General features: G+C 63.2%; 4 protein-coding genes across 4 annotated transcripts; all 4 read right to left on the reverse strand.

Annotated features, from left to right (window-relative positions):
- Window positions 1-473: 473 nt before the first annotated feature.
- On the reverse strand, window positions 474-1,697 carry LMJF_15_1260 (conserved hypothetical protein; the record flags this gene model as incomplete). Its single annotated transcript, XM_001681990.1, has 1 exon — window positions 474-1,697. One exon carries the CDS (start codon window positions 1,695-1,697, stop codon window positions 474-476), a length of 1,224 nt encoding a protein of 407 aa, XP_001682042.1.
- Window positions 1,698-3,666: 1,969 nt separating this feature from the next.
- Window positions 3,667-5,268, reverse strand: LMJF_15_1270 (conserved hypothetical protein; the record flags this gene model as incomplete). Its single annotated transcript, XM_001681991.1, has 1 exon — window positions 3,667-5,268. One exon carries the CDS (start codon window positions 5,266-5,268, stop codon window positions 3,667-3,669), a length of 1,602 nt encoding a protein of 533 aa, XP_001682043.1.
- A 1,109-nt stretch (window positions 5,269-6,377) lies between these two features.
- On the reverse strand, window positions 6,378-12,056 carry LMJF_15_1280 (conserved hypothetical protein; the record flags this gene model as incomplete). Its single annotated transcript, XM_001681992.1, has 1 exon — window positions 6,378-12,056. One exon carries the CDS (start codon window positions 12,054-12,056, stop codon window positions 6,378-6,380), a length of 5,679 nt encoding a protein of 1,892 aa, XP_001682044.1.
- A 1,558-nt stretch (window positions 12,057-13,614) lies between these two features.
- Window positions 13,615-17,325, reverse strand: TOP2 (mitochondrial DNA topoisomerase II; the record flags this gene model as incomplete). The annotated part of the gene is made up of 1 exon (XM_001681993.1): window positions 13,615-17,325. One exon carries the CDS (start codon window positions 17,323-17,325, stop codon window positions 13,615-13,617), a length of 3,711 nt encoding a protein of 1,236 aa, XP_001682045.1.
- Window positions 17,326-18,625: the final 1,300 nt, after the last annotated feature.

Raw genomic sequence — 18,625 nt, forward strand, 5'->3', positions numbered from 1 at the left:
AGCTCCATCGCAGCGGGGAATGCAAAGGAGAGGGAGTCGGAGAGACGCTAGGCGGTCTGGTTCGCGCGTTGCAGCCACTGCGCTCCTTGGTTTCGGTCAAGCAGCCATTCGCGCATCGATCCACACACGGTCGACACCATGCGCTGTGTGGATGTCGACGTGTGTGTGTGTGTGTGTGTGTGTGTGTGTGTGTGTGTGACGGTGGTGGTGGTGGTGGGGGGTACAGGTACTTTGTGAGGACAGCGCATCGAGCACGTCTCTCCGAGAATCGCTGCAAGCTATACCACCTTTCATGATGATCGCGCGTGGCGGCGCGTCCGCGGAAAAGGATGTACACGAACTCGGCACCCCCGCCTCACGTGTACATACAGGGACCTACGAGGCAGACAGACACATCTGCCTACATCACCGGCCACGACGGAGCCGAGAGGGGGGGGGGGTTGAGGCTGGGGAGGAACCTGCAAAGCAGCGCGCTACTCCTCGCGTCGCGAGACACGATCGCTCAGGCTGGGATTGGGCTGCCTGCCAGGCGGTGTGCTGGCAGCTGCGCCGCTGCCGCCGTGGCTCTGCTTCGCATCTTGAAACAACTTCTCCAGCCGCGCCACCTCCTCGGCCTCCCGCCGCTGGTGTTCCAGTTGCTCCTCCGACACCGCCCGGAACATGTCCCGCGACTTCATGACGTGCTCGTCGACAGCATCGTGTTCGACGATGGAGATGAGGTCGAACGGCAAGAAGCCGTAGCGGAAGAGCGCGCTCGCCCTGTTCAGCGCAAAGTTGTAGTGACGACACAACTCCTGCCCGGGCAGCACGTCGCGCAGCGTGAAGAGGGTGATGGCACTCTCACCACTGAGCACGGAGGAGGGACCAATGCGAATGGTGCAGTTCGGGCGGTTGCTATGATTCACGAGGTCCACGTACGGCACCAGGGCCACCTGTGCCGGTTCCGGTATCTTCCTCAGCCGTCGCCACCGACGCCGCAGTCGCCGGAGAAAGAGGTGCCCGCTGTAGTAGTCGGCCGGTGGCACGTGCTCAGCCCTTGCCAGCACCAGCCGCGTGATGCGTTGGAAGTGCTCGAGCTTGAAGGGTGGGTTGATGGCCTCGTGGATGGCTGTAAGGGCGAGATGGTACTTCTTGGTCATCTCTTCGTAGCTTGCGCGCTGCCACGAGTCGAGGGCCATGCCATACATGCCGAACACGAACTCCTCGTTGAAGTCTTCGTCGTCCAGCATGCGGGCATACGGCGTAACGCCGGCGCGCAGCAGGTCCGTCATTTCGCTTACCTCCACGGCTGAGTGTGCGCGCGTGATGTCCGGTATCGCAGCGATGATGGCGCTCATCTGCAGCCCCAGGTAGAACTGCGGGGCCATTATGCGAAACTCGTCATCTGCGATGGCGTCGCGCACCTTCGCCAGCGTGACGTGCGGCAGAGCATTCGGCTTGCTCGAGATCTTCGACACGGTCAGGAGTGTTGAGAGAGGGATGGTGGCGAGCGGCTTGTTGGCCGGCAGCGGGGTGGTGCGCGATCGGGAGAGAAACAGTCCGCGGTGCTGCGACGAGCGAGTGCCGATGAAGGTCTCCTCGTGTAGGTGCACGCCGAAGTGCGCTGTGCAGCAGTGGAAGAAGTCGCCGGGCAGGGTCGACGAGGGTCCGTAGAGCACTTTGCCAAAGCACCGCGAGACGCCGGTGCGCCGTAGCATCGGTACTGCGCTGCGATGAGGAGGGAGGCGTGGGGGGGAGAACGACGGCGGGAGGAATGTGCGGCTTCCGAGAGGCGGGCAGCCATGTAATGTGCAGAGGCGGAGGGAGATCCGGTGTGCATGTGGTGATGGCGCAGACGAAGCGCCAGAGAAGGGGGTGGAGCTCTTTACGCGTCTCCCTCTCTTCGTGTGTCTCCGTGTCGTTCTCGCCGTAGGTTTTGTGAGAAGTGACGGCGGTCATGGGGGCGCGTGCAGCAGCACACCCAAGCGAAGGCCCCCTTCTTGGCTGTCGGTTGTGGTGGTGATGGTGGTGGGGGAGGGGCACAGACACCCGTGTGCAGCACCGCATACAAGAAAGGGGGAAGTTTGGAGAGACGTGGAAGAAGGCACACGCACCGCCCCCGCTCCCGTCCCCTTGCTGCTGCAGAACGAGTACCCCGAATATGGGGACACAGACATAGACACAGATACACACACACATACACACACACACACACACAGAGTCTGTCCGCCTCGCTCCTCCAAGAGGACGGCTTCGTCTCAGCGTGCGTTCATGCGCTTGTGTCTCTCGCGTGACTCCCTTCTGTTGTTGTTGCTGCGCGGCGCTCGCCATGGGAGGCGGTGGGATGGTGTCGAGAGAAGAGATAGCTTCGGGTGACGCCGGCACATGTTGATGTCACGCCGGCCTGTGTGTGTGTGGTCCCCCCCCCGCTCACACCCCGCACCTCGCCTCCCTCCTTCCTTCCCCGGCAGCGCTGGGCGTTAGGCGCCGCCCGGAGTTCCGTCGATGTCTTCGTGTTTGTCGTGCCGGATGCCGTCACCTTTGCCGATTTTCAGCTCTCCTCGCCGCATCGCGGTTGCCAGGGGTGTTGTGGTTGTTGGTCATCGCCGAGTGCATCTCCGGCGCGCCGACGTCCTTCGGCTTCGCGGTGCTCTCCGAGTCGCTGGCGGCCTATGCTGAGGCACCAGCATCGTTATCACCACAGACGCCCCGCTCTAGTAGCGCTTCGTGTGTGCGACGTTGATGACCACGCCAGGCTTTCGTGCCCTGTGTGTCTCTGCGTGTTATCCTTCACCCGTGGTACTTGCCCAAAGGTGTGCATGCGTGTGTGTATGCACACGGAAAGACAGAGGAGAGAGAGAGAGAGAGAGCGGCGAAACCAACGAGAGGGGAGAGGGAGTGGGGTCCCTATTGGTGTCTCGTGCGCAGCAGACGGACGCTGCGCCCACCGGCGAGCGTGGTGCGCTGTGGTACGGCGCAGTTGAGGGACCGGGAGGGGGCAGCCAGAGGGCCAGAGAGAGGGAGGATGAGAAGAGCGAGAGACGGCAGAGATAGAGGGCGGAGCGCCGCAGCTGTCCTGAAACCAGCACACACACACACACACACACACACATGCACGCACACGTTTAAGCAATGAAGGTGTCGCAGCGCCCATTCGCGAGGAAGAAGCGTGCGCCAGGGAAGTGGAGTGGAGAGGCTTGCGTGTTGTGTGAGAGAGTGTCTGCACATGGGAGAAGGCCGCGGAGCGCACGGCACGGGCGGAGGAGCGAGACGCAGATGGAGAAGGAGGGCAGGCGGGTGTGCGTCGGAGGAGAACGACAGACGCCCCTCACGGTGGCCCACGTCTTCCATCTCGTTGCCATGTTCGTTGATGCTTGCGGCTTAGTTGTGCACCCCTGCATACACCCGCCTCCTCTCTGCACGCCGACACCGTGACCACGCCGTTGGCTGGCGCATGAAGACACGTCAAGGGTCAAAGAATGGGGGAGGGCGGGCGGGTGCGTGTCGGAGGACGGCATGGTGAGTCGACAGAGGACAAAACAACAAGATTGCCCATCACCCGTCAGTGCGAGAAGGGGTGCAGCGGGGTGGGATGGGGTGGGGGGCCGCGAGGAGGGAGACGACATTGCATTCGCGGTGCTGTGACACCGCCCCTACCCTCCCCCCGCCTCTACCGCACCGCGCCTCTCACCGCCTCGACGCACCCTCTCTTGATCTTGCGCTTCCTTTCGCTGGGGTGGCTTGCCAATAATGATCTGTTGCAGTGGCCTGCTCGCAGCAGGGGGGTGCAGATGCTGATGAGGGGCTTTCACGTGAGCTGTCCACCGCTGCCGCCCCTCCTTTTACTAGTTTCGCATGCATCGATGACGCCTCGTGCTTCCCAAACGCCTTCAGCGTCGGTAGCTTCTTCTTCAGTAGGCCCGCCTGCACCATTGCATCCAGCGCGCTTGGTTGGGTGGAGTACAGGTCGCGCAGGTCGCGGGCCATGGGGCGGTACGAGTACTGCACCGGCTGCGGCACCACGTCTCCGGCATTCGCGATCGCGCTCTGCTTGAGCTTCCGCCGCTCGAGGCCGAAGGAAACCCAGACAGGCTCGGCGCGTACCATGTACTCGCAGAGGCGTGCCTCGATAATGGCGACCACCAGCCCCTTCAGGCACAGCTCGCCCAGGGTGATGATGTGCGGTGGGAACGTGAAACCGGCCGGGTGCTCCTGCTCTGGCATCAGCAGCCACCGCAGCTGCCCGAGGATCTGACGCACGAATGCCGTCTTGCGCGAGAAGGCTTCCTCCTCTGACTTCTCCTGCAACTTCGCGGCCCGTGCGGCTTGCAGCTGCGCGAGCCGGCCCTTGGTACCGCTGCCGCCACCTGGGGCGCTCGCAGCGTTGGCCGCGCTGTCGGAGGCGGCGGACGACAACGACGACGACGAGGCCGCCGACAAGGACGCAAGCAAGTCGTTTTCGTAGCCGCGCGACGCGGAGGAGCACGTCGCGACGCCGCCCAGCCCCATCGCGGCGGGCGAGCTCGGTCCGTAACGCTCCCGCAGTGCCACCTTGTCCAGCGTGTACATACCGCACATGTCGTACACCGTCTCCATATTGTAGCCGCACGAAATGAAGTCGAGGAGGTTCGAGTAATCTTGTATGAGGCCGTTTGGAAAGAGTCGCAGAAAGGGGCCCATCAGGCACTCGTGCAACACCAGCGCGCCTTGATGGTCGAACCCGCGCATCCCACCGACCATGCGGCTGAGATAGGTGTCGCGGCTGCTGCCGAAGTGCACCATACCAGCCTCTTCCAGTTTGACGAGCATCGCGTACAGCTCTGTGCGGCCCTCGCTGTCCAGCTTGGAGAAGAGAGCGTGGTACGGCTCCACGCTGTCGATTCCGAGGTGTTGCATGAACGTCGACAGCACCGCCTCGGGGTTCCATCGACGCGGCCACTCGGCCAGCTGCGAGTAGTGCAAATCCAACAATGCGTGGTCCTTGCGACCCTGATGATCTAACCAACGGGAAACCGGCTCGTTGCACAGCTCGCACCACTGCGGGTTGCGAAACACCCAGTTGCGCTTGTCAATCTGCCCGTGCATCATCGAGTATACGGGAACACTGCCGCCCTCAGTCGGGTATGGAGGCCGCAGGATGTTCGCGCCGTTGTCACCCGCGGCGTTGGCCATCGTGACGCGTGTCCTGGAGGACATGTTAGTGGAAGTGGCCCGCAACGCCCGCGTCATCACGGCGACAGCGGCGCGGCGAATGGGCGACAACCTCAGCAGTGACGACGACGAGGGCATCTGCACGCCGCAGGACGGGAGGATAACCAAGCAAATAGCAAGAGAGAGAGAGAGAGAACGAGTCCGCCCCGTCGGCGGAGTGGGGGTGCAGGGGGGAGGCCCTGATGCGGTCCCTTGCCTTGAGGGGCGTACGCGTGCGCCTCCTCCCTCCTTCCGAGGCGGTATGTTGGTTACTGAGGGATGGCACAGCAGGGCAGCGCACACAGAGAGAGAGAGAGAGAGAGAGAGCAAGTAGGCAAGCAAGCGACCGGTAACGTGCATCGGCTCGGACAGGCAGACAGACCATGCACAGACGCGCACCGGCGGCAGAGGGTGGGGGTGGGAGAGGGAGGGAGGTTGGTGATCACGATGCAAGATAGCGGAGGTGTTGGCGGCGGTGGTGGAGCTCACGGGCGCCAACCACCCGGCACGGCAAGATGTCATCCCACGCTAGGGGGAAGGATGGGAAGGGGAGGTTGGCAAGGGACGACGCTATGCCCTTCCCATCGCTCCCTCTCGTCGAGAACACGTTTCCACAACGCTTGCGCTGTATAGGGTGGACGGCTGTAACGACGTATCTCGTCTGCGCTGCGTGTGTGTGTGTGTGTGTGTGTGTTTGTGGGTGGGTGTGCATGGTAGTGATGGTGAGAAGACAGAAGCGGGAGGTCGTGTTTCCGTGTCCACAGGCACGTATGCGTCCCTTGGGTGTACGTCGGGCTGGCGCACAACCACCTACATGAAGAGGATGAGGCGGCAAGCGCAGTTGAAGGCAGACGGAAGTGTGGGGTGGGTGGGTAAGAGTGCGCAGACCTCGGCGGCAGCGACGCACCTACCAAGTGCAGAGTGACGGAGAGACGGTCAGTGCACCAGTCACAGCCCCATCCTGCTCGAATCGGTACTGTACATCCGAGAGAAGGAAGATACATGCAAAATAGAATGAACCAGGAAACCGCACAAAAGACGCCGATGAGGAGGACAGGGCAGGGCAGGGCAAGACGGGGGTTTGGGTTGGGCAATGAGACAGCGGCCACCACTGCTACGAGCACCGTCACCCCGCCCCTCCCCCCGCCCGCCTCCTTTTCTGCTGCACCACAAGCACGCGCCTGAATACATCTTGGAGAGCCGGCCGGTTATGATTTGCTTGCGGAAACAATGCGGCCCTGCTGGCGGCGGCCGTGCAGCTGTGCCCGGTGCAGCCGCCACGCCAGCTGAAGACTCTTGGCGCAGGTGTGACGGTACCGGTTGTAGACCTCGGCGCGGCTGGCGAAGGCCGCCACAAAGGCTTCTATTGTGGGGACCGTGGCCAGCTGAGCGGGAGTGCAGTGCGATACGATGTACTGCGCACTCGTGGGGTCCGTAGCGATCCCGAACCACTGCGAGTACGTTGCCCGCAGGCGCAGTATCATGTGCGATGTCACCGCCTCCCCACCGGCCAACTGGAGATACTGCTCATCCTCCGACGACATCACCGGCTGCGTGCCTTGGCCGTCGGAGCTGACGAGCTGCACACTGTGGATCCCCTTCACGGAGGAGCACGACAGCAACGCTACCTGGTGATGCTCGGCGCGCTGCCTCGCCTTCAGCTCTCGCTCACGCAGCCAGCGCCGCCACCGACAGCCGCGACCAATTCGCTGGATCGTCTTGGATGCCTCCAGCACCTGCCGCTCCTGTCGCTTCCGCTGCTCCAGCTTTCGCCGTTGCTCGAGCTCGTGTAGCTGGCGCTGCTGGGCAGCCTCGTCCTCACGCTCCTGGCGGATGCGTTGCAGTTCGCGAAGACTCACGCGCTCAAGCGGGGGTTTGTAATCGCCGTGGCGCCGCGCAGCCAGCCCGCGCTGCAAGCACGCCTCGCACACATCCCCAGTGCAGCCGTCGAGGAGGCTACGCATGACTGCTGTGTCCGAGCCCTCGCCCAGCTCTCGCGCCGAGGCAGCAGTCAAGATATCTGAGAGCTCGCCAGCTCCGGCGCAGACGCCGTCGCTCGATCGCGACTCTATCAGCGACCTGACCGTCGGTGCTGAGAGCGGCGCAGCAGTCAGGGTGACGCGTATCGCGGCGAGTGGTGCCCGTCGCGTGACGACGGCGCTGAGCACCTCCACCTCTCGGCGGAGCCGCGCCGTGTAAAGTCGCGCGAGATGATGTCGGTAGCACCTCTGAATGCGCTGCGCGGCGGCGATGACAAGCTCCGGCTGCATTTGCGGCACTGCGGCTCGACGTGTCGTCGAAGGCCGCTGCTCACTGGTTGTCTCACTGTGCACCGAGAGCGGTGCAGCCGTTGTCCGCACCATCGTTGCGTCCGTCTCCACTGTCGTGGCCTTAGACGGCGACCGCGGCCGGTGTGAGCGGACGTGTCTGTCGACGTCGTCGGGGGCTACGGCGGCTCGAGCGGAGCGGAAGAAGATGGAGGCGTCCTTGTCCACCCCACCAGAGGTGGCGGCAGGAAAGGCGGCCAGTTTGAACGTGCGGAGTCTGGCGAGAGAGCCGTCCGTCCCAGCCTGCGACGTAATGCGGACGGAGCGCGCACGGCGCACCCGCGGCGATGACGATGAGCCCCTGCTGCACCCGCAGGAATGAGGTGTGACGACACGGCGGAGATGGCGGTTCGAGGACGGCGTCGTGGTGAGCGAGTTCGAGGCGCCGAAGGCAACGCTGCCGTCTGTGAGGCCGTCGACAGAGCCACTGTGCTTCGCGGTGGTCCGCTCGGCAGCCACTCGGTGCTCTATCCGGGCGGCAACCGCCGCAGCCCGACGCGCGACAACCTTTAGGGCCCAGTGCACACGTATTTGCCGCTGCAGCCGCAGTGCGGCGGCATCGCGGCGCTCCTCCTCGACGAGATAGGCCTCCTGCGCTGCGCGACGTTGTCGGTACAGACGAACGGCGAGCCTCTGACGCCACCACCTCTGGATGCGCACTGCACGCACGCTCAGCGGCAGCGAGCGGGCCAGCATGTGCGGCGCCACAGCTGTCCAATCCTCGATGGAAAGTAGCGTGGCGTTCGCGCGGTACGCCGCGTTCACATGTCGGATCACGCTTGTCACCGCTTCTTTCGACGGCCCCGCGGACGTGAAGTCGGATGGCGGCAACCACGGCGACGGCGCGGCGGCGTTGAGGACGCGCGCTGCGCCTGCGGAAGCCAGTGAGTCTATGCTTGAGCCTGACGTTAGGTTCATCACCCGCGCCATCGATCCGACAGTGCGATGCGCCGCGCACCCCGACACCTTCGCGCTCGCCTCCGCTTCCTTCATGCCGATCAGGGACGCATTAGGAAGGTCCGCGATCGGCGGCTGCGGGCGAGCAGCGGCGTCCGTCCTCCACGCAGGGCAGACGAGGTCGCCGGGGAGTACGCGCTGAAAGACTTGACGGAGCGCCTCGCACACGAAGCGCTGCGTACGGCGGCCGCGGACCACAGCAGCTGCGCACCGAATGCTGGGCCGCATGCGAGGCACATCCTCGGTTGCTCTGCTGGGCGGCGGCGCTACGGAAGTGGCCGCCAGGCTGCAGCTGGTGTGAGAGGGAAAGGAACACGCTGCAGCCGCGTTCAGCTCGCCTGCTTCCGCGCCTGAGCCACGCACCACCTCCGTCGCCGTCGCCGTCGACGGGCTGTCCATCGCCTGCAGCGTGCGTCGCCATGCCACGAGCGTCTCCTCCACGGTATTGGGCCCGCTTGCCTCGACAGCTGCGCTGTACGTGTAGAGCCCCGCTGCGTCACCTGCACCGCTGTGCCTTGCCTGCTGAGGCGACGGAGCGCTGAAGGCGGCAGGGGCAACGCTCATCCCTGCCCCCGCTGCGTCGCCACCTTCCTGTGTCGCCTGCGCCGCGCGCGTGGCGAGGGGGCGTACCGTGGCGACAGACCGCATCGTCTTCGTAGCACCAAGCAACACGGCGTTATCCTCGGAGGCGTCTTTGCTGACTCCCGTCGCCTCACTGGAGACGGCGCCGGCGGTGTGGACGGGGCAGGCCGCGGTAGTGCCGCGGGCGGCAGACGGGAGGGTGCAAGCGGGGCTTCTGCTGCCACGGCGGCGCTGCTGCGGCGATGCGGAGGCACGAATCGACAAGCCGGAGGGCGGCCTCGTCCCCGCCCCTGTCGCCCCCGTCGCCGCCAAGGCACTGACGGTGGAGGCCACTGGCGAATCGCTCTTCAGCGACGCTGACAGAGCTGGCGAGGGCGGGATGGTAGTCGTGTGCGCGGGCGCTGCGCCCCGCGCGTGCCCTTCGCAGTGGGAGCTCACGCGACTGTACTGCTCGGCGGAGCGTCGGCTGGTGCTCCCGCGGTGCATGAGATGGCGGCCGGGGCTCCGGCTCCACTCTGCGGAGTCCTCTAGGCAAGACAACGCGACGCGCGACTTCAGCTGTCGGTGCTGTGCCAGCCACAGCGCCTCCATCTCTTGCACATTGGATTCCGAAGCCGCCAGATGCTGCTCGCACGCCACACGGAGCTCGCGAAGCTGCCCCTCCGCATCTGGGCTGAGCTGCTGCGACGGTGATAGAGACAGCGGTGGCGGTGGCGGCAATCTCCGATGCTGCAGCTGGTGTTGCTCCGCAGTGGCGACCGCTGCCGTATCCACAGACGGCAAGGCGGGCGGCAATACCTGCTCTTCCGTGAGCTGCGCCGCGGTAAGGGGGCAGTTTGGGGTAGCAGCCGTGCCCACCGAAACAGGCGAAACGCTCCGCACGGAGTTCTCGCCTCCATCGCCGCCGGGGCTGCTGCTGCCGCTCACGTACTCGTGTGCTGCTTGTCGCGCACGACTCGCCATCAAGGCTTCGCGAGCGCTGTAGGGGAGTCGGAAGAGAGCCAGCTCGTCGCACTGCTCCAGCGCCTGGGCACTACGCTGATGCTGCGCCTTCAAACTTGTAATCGCGAACTGCATTGTGTGCCGAACGCCTTGCACCGCGCGGGCCGCGGCTGCAGCGGCCGCGGACGTGACCGCCGGCAGCCTTGTCAGAGAGGACAGGGAAGCAACGGCGGTTGCACTCGATGGAGGACGCAGCTGCTCCAGAGTCCTGCTGGGCGCTGCCGGGGGCGCCGAGCGCGGCGTCGGCATCGAGGTGACGGTGGCGCTGGTCGCTACGTGCGCGTCGTCGCTCGGCACACCTGGACCAACGTGTGGCTGAAGCAGTGATGAGGAGGCTATCACATTGGTCGCCGAGGATGCCGTGGCAAGCGCGCTGGTGGACACCGGCAGCAAGCGGCGCCGCGGAGTAAAAGCCTCCACCACGTCAGACGGCGACTGTGCTGGATGCGACATGTGGCTGCCGCTGGTGAAGGCACTGGCGGCAGGATGGCGTGCATCATCATTGGCACACCAACAGGAACAGGAGGACAAGGCGGGGACGGGGCTGTTCGCGGCCGACTCTAACAACGGCGATGCCGTCCGCAGCAGGAACCTCGTCTGCGCACTTTGGACGGGAGCGAAACCAGCTGGGCCGCCAGCGTCACCACCGACGTCGCCGCCGCCGCCCACAAGCGGTCCGCCCTCCTCCTCATGCTTGTCTGCGCCGTCGACGGACTTGACACGCGACACCAGCTGGGTCGAGTAACAAGACGCCGTGAGATTTGGGCGGGTCATAGCCGCCGAGGAGGGTGGCGACCCCCAGTTCGCAGAGGCGCTTGAGAACGACCCGGACAAGCTCCAAAGATGCGGCTCCTCCAGCACCTCGCGTGCGTAGAGGGGTATACTGTTCTGGTTCAGAGTGCCGTACAGCTGCTGAGCCGCACAAATGCCACCGTCGTCCTCCACGTCTCCGTCCTTGTCTGCGAGCGTCCCGACGTGATTGTTTGACTGCGGCCGGTTGTGCAGAGCACCGCCAGCCACGTCGTAAGCTTGATAGCGATCCATGCAGAATGTGCGACCCTCCGTGACGAGGGGCGGCAGGCGCTTGGGTGCTTTCCACCGGTTAACGTACGACTTTCTGCCAATGGCGATACCGCGCTCCGGTGGTGACGGAGGCGGAGCCGCATCACCGAGAAGCGCCCCCGACGCGCTGGACGTAGCGTGTTGGCGAGTGCTGCCACACGGCCCCGGGATGTTGAGCGAAGGAAGGCAGAGCGATGCCGACCTGTTGCGTTCGCTCTGCACAGGCGCCGAGAGACGAGCCGGCGGGGGCGGGGGACGAGCGGCGGACCTCTGCGTGCATCTACCCCATGCGTCCTGATTGGGAGCTTGCGGCAACAGCAACGCCATCGGCACGGCGCGGGGCAGCTGTTGCCTCTGCCGCTGAAAGAAGCGGATGCTCGTTGCCGCCTCGCGCTTGTCCAGCGTCTCGTCCGCGTCGTTATGCTTGACCCCCAGGCCAAGCTTATGGAGGTAGTAGTTGGCGTCGCGGCCCCGCCGGACCTGCATAGCAGCCTCCAGCTGCGTCTGCAGCTGCGCTGTGCGGCTTGCCAAGGCCGAAAAGACGCGATGGTCCTCGGCGCTGCGCAGCACCACCGAGGCGCGTCGCCTCTCCGCCGCTGCTTCCACGGATGAGGGGGACAAGGAAGGCCTCAGCTCCGATCCCACCGCCTTCACGCGTTCACTGCGAGGACCTGAGCTATCCTGAGTCGTGGATGGAGCAGCAGCGGTGGCAGCGGCAGCCTCCTCTGAGGACGCTGCCGCGGGGCTCGTGACGATCTCCCCAAAGGCTGCTTGGCAGAGATTCAGGCACCGCTGCAGCTCAGGGAACCTCCCCTCTAGCAACAGCATTTGAGCGACCGCGTGGGCGCCGCGGATGTAGTCGAGGGTGGCGAAGACGATATCATCCTCGTTGGCGTCATCGTCGCGGTGCAGGGCGAGCAGGCTCGTGAGCTGAATCGTCAGAGAATCGATCTCCATCGTGATGGCCCCCCGCTCTACTACACACGTTCACGTGTGCCGCTGGAGGGTGGGGTGGCGAGGGGAGGGAACGTTGCTCTTGTCCGTGATTGGTTCCAGAAAGGAAAACAAAAAGATGATGGTGATAGCGTGGTAGCTCAGCTGTGTCCAGAGCGTATATCCGCATGTCCGATAGGTGCGGGGGAGGGAGGATGTCGTGTGGAGACACCCCCCCCCCCAAGAGAGCATAAAGACGGTAGCACACGCGTGTCGTTCCAGCCCCTTCCCCCAACAACAAACACATCAACGTGTCAAGCCGTGTGCGCGTGTGGGGTGCCAATGTGAGGGAGAAGTGAGTGAGCAAGGCTGTAGTGATGCACGTTCATGGCGGCGCCTGTGCCAAGGAACAACAAGCGAGAGAGGAACTTTAGGAGGTCGGCGCACGCGCGTGAGTACGGTCCTCCGCTGCGGGCGAGAAAGAACGGCGCACACGCACACGTGGAGCAGCGGACATGCAGGACCCTCGAGTCACGAGCGTAAAGAGGAGGAGAGAGACGGTAGTGGTGAGGACGAAAATGGCAACGAGAAGCATCGACGCGTTGCATACATGACGCGCCCACGAAGCGCACCAGCGTGCAGCTGCCAGGCGCACACACACCAAGCGCCGAAGGGGCCACATGCGAGCACGGGCACGCGCGTGCACGCAAGTCATGTCAGGCCCGACGAGAAGTGCATACTCCTAACAGCAGCCACCAAGGCTCGTTATGTAGTTCCGTGCGAGTCCAATCGCATCAACGTGGCCGCGTGAGGCGGCACGGAAACGCACGAGAGAGAGAGAGAGAGAGAGCGGGAGGGGGTGCGGTACGGTGCGACTGCCAACCATCACGTCGGCGGTGTGGCTGCTTCTCTTTTGTACTGGACGAATCTCTTCCTTGTTGCCGTTGCTGCTTTATATGTGCTATATGGGAAGAAGACACGGGGGTGGTGGGGAGGGAGGAGAGAGGGAGAGAGAGAGAGAGAGAGGGGGGCAGCAGGACAACGTGCTACGCAACGCCACATCCCTTACCTTACCTCCCCCCACCCGCTACAACGAATTACTTGAAAGGAGGGAGATGTTGAGCAGCGAATGCGCTCACGCCCACAACGCCGCGCAACCTTGCAAGCACGCAGGCAAACAACAGCAGCAGCAGCAGCGCTCGCAGGGAGGGCGCCAACGAAAAGGCCGACGAAGAAGGGGTGGGTGGGTGCGGACGGAGGCTCTCGCTCAGTTTTCCAGTCGTACACCAGCGCGTGCGCTGCCGTTGAGGCTGTGCGATCCCCTTTACTTCGCTTGCTTGCCGACGTTGCGATGTCGACCAAAATCCCCTCCCCCCATTCCACTTCCCACCTCCGTCACTTCGGTTTCTTGTAGAGCGTCGGACAAAATACACACAAGCACACATGCAGAGGCTAGAGCAAGACGAGGGGGCAAGCAAGCGGCGGCCGCCACAGCTGCTCGACCGCTCCCTCTCCCTCTCGCCTGCCTTTCACGGAGAGACGCGCACCGGCCAACCGCACGCACCCACTTCAAGCGCTTCAATTACACCAAAATATGTGGCAGCAGACGACCGAGTTGCGCGCCTGCAAACTGCGCCACCCGCGTCGATAGGCTCACCTTGACGTTGTTCTTTCTACCCATCGGCTTCTTCTTCTTGAATACTGCGCGTGAGCCGACCAACCGCTTCCCCACACCCCGCACAGCGCTATCCGACGACCTAGCGCCACCGAAAGACTCCCCAGGGCGGCGCTTGCTCGGCGGCGGCTTCTCGTATTGGCAGGCGTGCACGCGGTACGCCGTCGCACCTTTCACGGACGCCTCCAGCAGCAGCAGCGGCTGCCGAAGCGCCGGCAGCTCTACCCCTCCCGTGATGCTAGACGAGCGCTGCTCCTTCTGAATCGAGTTGATGAGCACGCGCTCGTACTCCTGGAAGGTCTTGTCAAACTTGTCGAGCTCCGTCAGCCACATCTTCACCGGCGTCGTCCTCTTCAGTTCCTCAATCTGCGCCTGCGTCTTGGCTATGTCCGCCTGGAGTTTCTCGGTGCTCGTGCGGGTGAAGAAGGTGATGGGCTTCTTCAAGATGTAGTCGAAGCTCTCGTCCACGCGCACGAGGCCGAGCTTCACGCATGTCTTGTGGAGCGTGTCGTCTGTCGCATTCAGAAAGTCGATCTGGCCCTGCCGGAAGTGCTCGACGAACTTGCGCGTCGACTGAAGACGGGCGAGGTCCATCTCCATGAGCCCAATCTTGCGGGTGCGGCGGCGCTTGTACAAGTCAAGGCGACGGTCGTAGTGCCACTGCAGCACTGGCGAGAGGTCTGAGTCGATCGGGCTAAGTGTGCCGGCTGGCGAAAAGACGGTGCCGTTGATGTAGATACGCTGCGCCAGTGCTAGGTCGGTCTCGCACTCCGCCCATGTCGTCAGCGAGCCGTCGCGCACGATGAGGTCGATGTCGATGTGGTTGGCGCCCGAGTAGTCGGCGATGCGTTGCACAACATCCGCGCTGGCGAGGGACGAGATGTGCAGGCGGAACGCCTCGATGCTCGTCATCCACGGAATTTCCGAAATGTGGAAGCGACCGTTTGGGTGCGCTGTGTACTTGCCCACCGCGATGAACTCGTTGTCGGGGCCGCGCCGCACCGTGCCCTGGAAGCCCACCGCCCACGGCACAAGGTTGCGCACCACCTGCTTGGCCGACTCGCCGTTGATCATGGCTCGCACCGCTGCCGAGACGTCGAGCGGATGGAATGACGGGATCGTCGTGGCGAAGCCGAAGCCGATGCCGACGGCACCGTTGCACAGCAGCATCGGCAGGATGGGAACGTAGTGGTGCGGCTCCACGAAGGTGCCCTCCTCGTCCATGTAGTCCAGTAATGGGTCATCCTCCTCGGGAAACAGCAGGCGGGCAAACCGACTGAGCTTCGTGAAAATGTAGCGCGGGGCGGCGTGGTCGCTGCCGAGCTGCTGTCGAGAGCCGAACTGGCCCTCTGGCACGAGCAGGTTGATGTTGTTGCCGCCGGTGAAGTTCTGCGCCATCTTCACGATGGTCTCCTGCAGCGAGGCCTCGCCGTGGTGGAACGCCGACGCCTCTGAGATGTAGCCCGACAGCTGTGCCACCTTCGACGCCTCGGAGTTGTGGCGCCGCAGCATTGCCCACAAAATCTTGCGCTGCGACGGCTTCAGCCCGTCGACGCAATGCGGGATGGCGCGGGCGTTGCCGACGAGTGCGAAGTGCACCATCTCCTTGTGCACAAACTCCGGAATGGTCAGTGTCTTCTTGCTGCGATCGATATCGACCTCGCCCTGGAAAGCATTAGCCTTCGTCATCCATTCCTTGCGCCACTCCACTTCGGCCGCGTCGAAGACGCTATCGAGCAGCTGGTGGTCCCTCGCGTCGACGGTGAGCTGCATGACATTCTTCTCCATGTCAGCAAAGTACTCTTTTCCCTCCGCCGTGGTGGACGTGCCGAGACCTTTGTAGTACTTGGCCGTGTAGCGCGCACTCGGGTGGGCCCGCTGCCAGCGGTGGAAGTCGCGGAAGCTGTGGAAGGCGATCGCCTCCTTGGACTTGCCGCTCACCTTGATCTTCACAATGGGGGTCGAGAAAAGGGAGATGTAGCCCGGGTTGTTCTGCAGAAGCTTCGGCCACAGCGACTCGAAGGCGTTGATGACGAGGCCTTTAATGTGCGAACCATCCGCGTCTTGATCCGTCATGACGAGAAGCCGCTGATAGCGCAGCTCAGCCGGCGATCGGTACTCCTTCCCCAGCTCCAGCCCGAGCGAGAGGAAGAGGTCTTGCAGCTCCTTGCACGTCTTGAGCCGCTTCAGGTTCTTGTTGCGCACGTTCAGCAGCTTGCCACGCAGTGGGAAGACACCACAGTACTTCTTCTGCTCGCTGGAGAGCGAGTTGAGGGCGAGCGCCTTCGCCGAGTCACCTTCTGTAATGATGAGCGTGCGGATGTTCCTGCCGTCTGGCCGCGACGAGGTAGCGTCGACGAGCTTGGTGATGGAGGATATGAGGGTCTTGCTGCTCAGCCGCCGGCCGGCGCCGATCTCCTTGTTCAGTTCATTTGTGAGCTGGTCGTCCATGCTGTTCACGTGCGCCTCCAGAAACGGCATCCGCTCCAGGTATTTCTCCAACGTGTTCTTTGGCACGCGCGGCATCGTTACTGTCGACACGAGCCGCGCCTTACTCTGCGAGTCGAACTTCGGTTGCGCCTGAACGAGGAAGACAAGCACGGTGAAGTGCCGCTGCACACGGTTCGTGTCCACCACTTTGCCGTTCTTCTTGAAATTCTTGCTCAGCGAGTCGAGGCAGGCGTCTAGGATGTCCATGGCGGCGTTGCAGTGCGTGCCGCCATTGTACGTGACGACGCCATTCACGACGCTGACGATGCGCTTCGGGCTCTGCGTCAGCTGCGGCACGTACGCGACGCTGCCGTTTGGGCTGGTATACACGAACGGCTCGGGCGGCATCGACCCGTCCAGGCCGGGTAGCGAGTAGAGCCCCGCGTAGTCGGTGAATGTACGGAAGCCGAAGGGCACGTTGTTCAGCCGCACCTCGATCTTGGAGAACATCGCGGCCAGGTCCATGACGCGCTTGTGCAGCACCCGCTTCATGTCGAGCGAGATGGACGCGCTTGGGAAGCCGAAGTGCGCATAGTCTGGCATGAACTTCACGCGCGTCACGTTCTTCTCCTTCGGATCGACCCGATTCACGCGCGGCGCCGTCGCCATCCGCATGTGGTCCGTCCAGCTCATGTGGAACTCTCGGCCGTCAGTGCGGCAGACGACGGAGAACTTTGTGGAAAGAATGTTCGTCAGCTTGGCGCCGTAGCCGTGCCGACCCGCTGTCGTCGACGTCGAGTCGTTGTTGTAGTTCGAGCTGGTCAGCAGGTGGCCAAACACCATCTCCGGGATGTACATCTTGTGCTCCCTGCTACGCACAATGGGGAGGCCAGCACCGTCGTTCTCGACCGTGATCTCGCCCGTGTCGGAGATGTGGATGTTGATGTACGTCTGCCGCACCGACCCTTTACTGTTGTTGATGTTGTCTGCCGCGTTGAGCAGTATTTCGTCCACAATCTTCAAGAGACCTTGGTTCACCCGCATCGTCTCCCACACCATCCTGCCCTTCTCCGGATCGAAAATGTACATGGGCGTGGGCTGGGTCTCGATGCTGCCCACGTACATCTCCGGTCGAAGGAGGACATGGTCGATCGGGGTGAGCTTCTTATACTTGGAAGCGTCCGTCATCTTCTACCGCTGTTATATATATATATATATGTGTGTGTGTGTGTGGGTGGGTGTGTGGGTGGGTGCTCAGGAGGGGCGGAGGGAGGGAGCGAGCCCGTGCAGAATCTTGTCTGTCTCTGCCTCTGTGCCTGCTTTTCCGTGCTCCGGTGGGTGTGGGCGGTTTTGTCCAAGCCCGGTATCTGCTTCTGGGAACAGGAGACACAGTCGCAGGCTCAACACACCCAACACATATATCGATAGAGACTTGCAAATAAAGAATCGTGTCGTTAGAGCTTCTATGATGATGCGGATAGTCAACACAAGCCTGCTCCCTCCTCTCTCTCTCTCTCTGTGTGTGCGTGTGTGTGTGTGTGTGTGTGTGTCCGCCCTTCTCTCTTTCTGAGCTTGATGGTTTCGGCGAGCCTCCGCGGCGCTCTCTCTCTCTCTCTCGTCGTGTCTGTCTGCGAGTACGTCGCAGGCTGCTCGGTTGATGCGGTGGCGCGCCCAACGCGCACACGAGCAGGCCTGTTTCACAGACCCTCGAAACGCACGCGCCACGGGTGGGGAGGAGAGAGCTAGGGAAGTGGCTGGAGGCTGCGCTGAGCAGCGTCTATGCAACGCCTTTATGTTTTCAATGACGTCTATGTGTGTATGGGTGGCAGCGAAAAGGGACGGGGGGGGCCGTCTTTACGTCGATGCCGCCTCGCTGCCGTGTAGCGCTTGTACGTTGTCCACGTTGTCGTCTATGCGTCGCTGGCGAGTGCGCCACAGCGCCCACGGGTGCGTGGGTAGAGGGGGATTGATGACGGGGGTCGGTGCAAGACGGAGAGAAAGAGGGGGTGCAAGGGGGAAGGCGTTCTTCATATAAGGCGCATACGCACGGCTAGTGCGCGCGCAGGGGCGAGGGAAAGGGGGGTGGGGGCGCGACAGGGGGTGGTGTCTTCATGAGAAGGCATCGTAGCATGTCTTCTCGGTCGTCTTGTCAGCGGGAGCGCCCATGGTGGAGGGACGGGAGAGGAGGCGAGCGTCGCGCATCGCTATGCGCTCTCTCGCATCAAGGGGATGCCCTCCGCTCTGCTCTTCACATGTGCTACGCACCCGCTGTTTCCGTGCTTACATCCTTGTTGTTTTCCTTCAGGATCCTAACAGCGGCGCTGCCGCATCTGCGGGGACGATGCTGGGCGTGTGCGAGGGGCAGCGGTGGTGGTGAGGGAGGGAAGGGCTACCGATGCAAGTCGCGTGGGCAGAGGGAGGCAGAAAGAGAAAAGGTGCATACAAACACAGGAGCCGTGCGCGAAACGCACGAGAATGAGAACATCAA

Source organism: Leishmania major, chromosome 15 (assembly GCF_000002725.2).
Source record: "Leishmania major strain Friedlin complete genome, chromosome 15".
Lineage (NCBI taxonomy): Eukaryota > Euglenozoa > Kinetoplastea > Trypanosomatida > Trypanosomatidae > Leishmania > Leishmania major.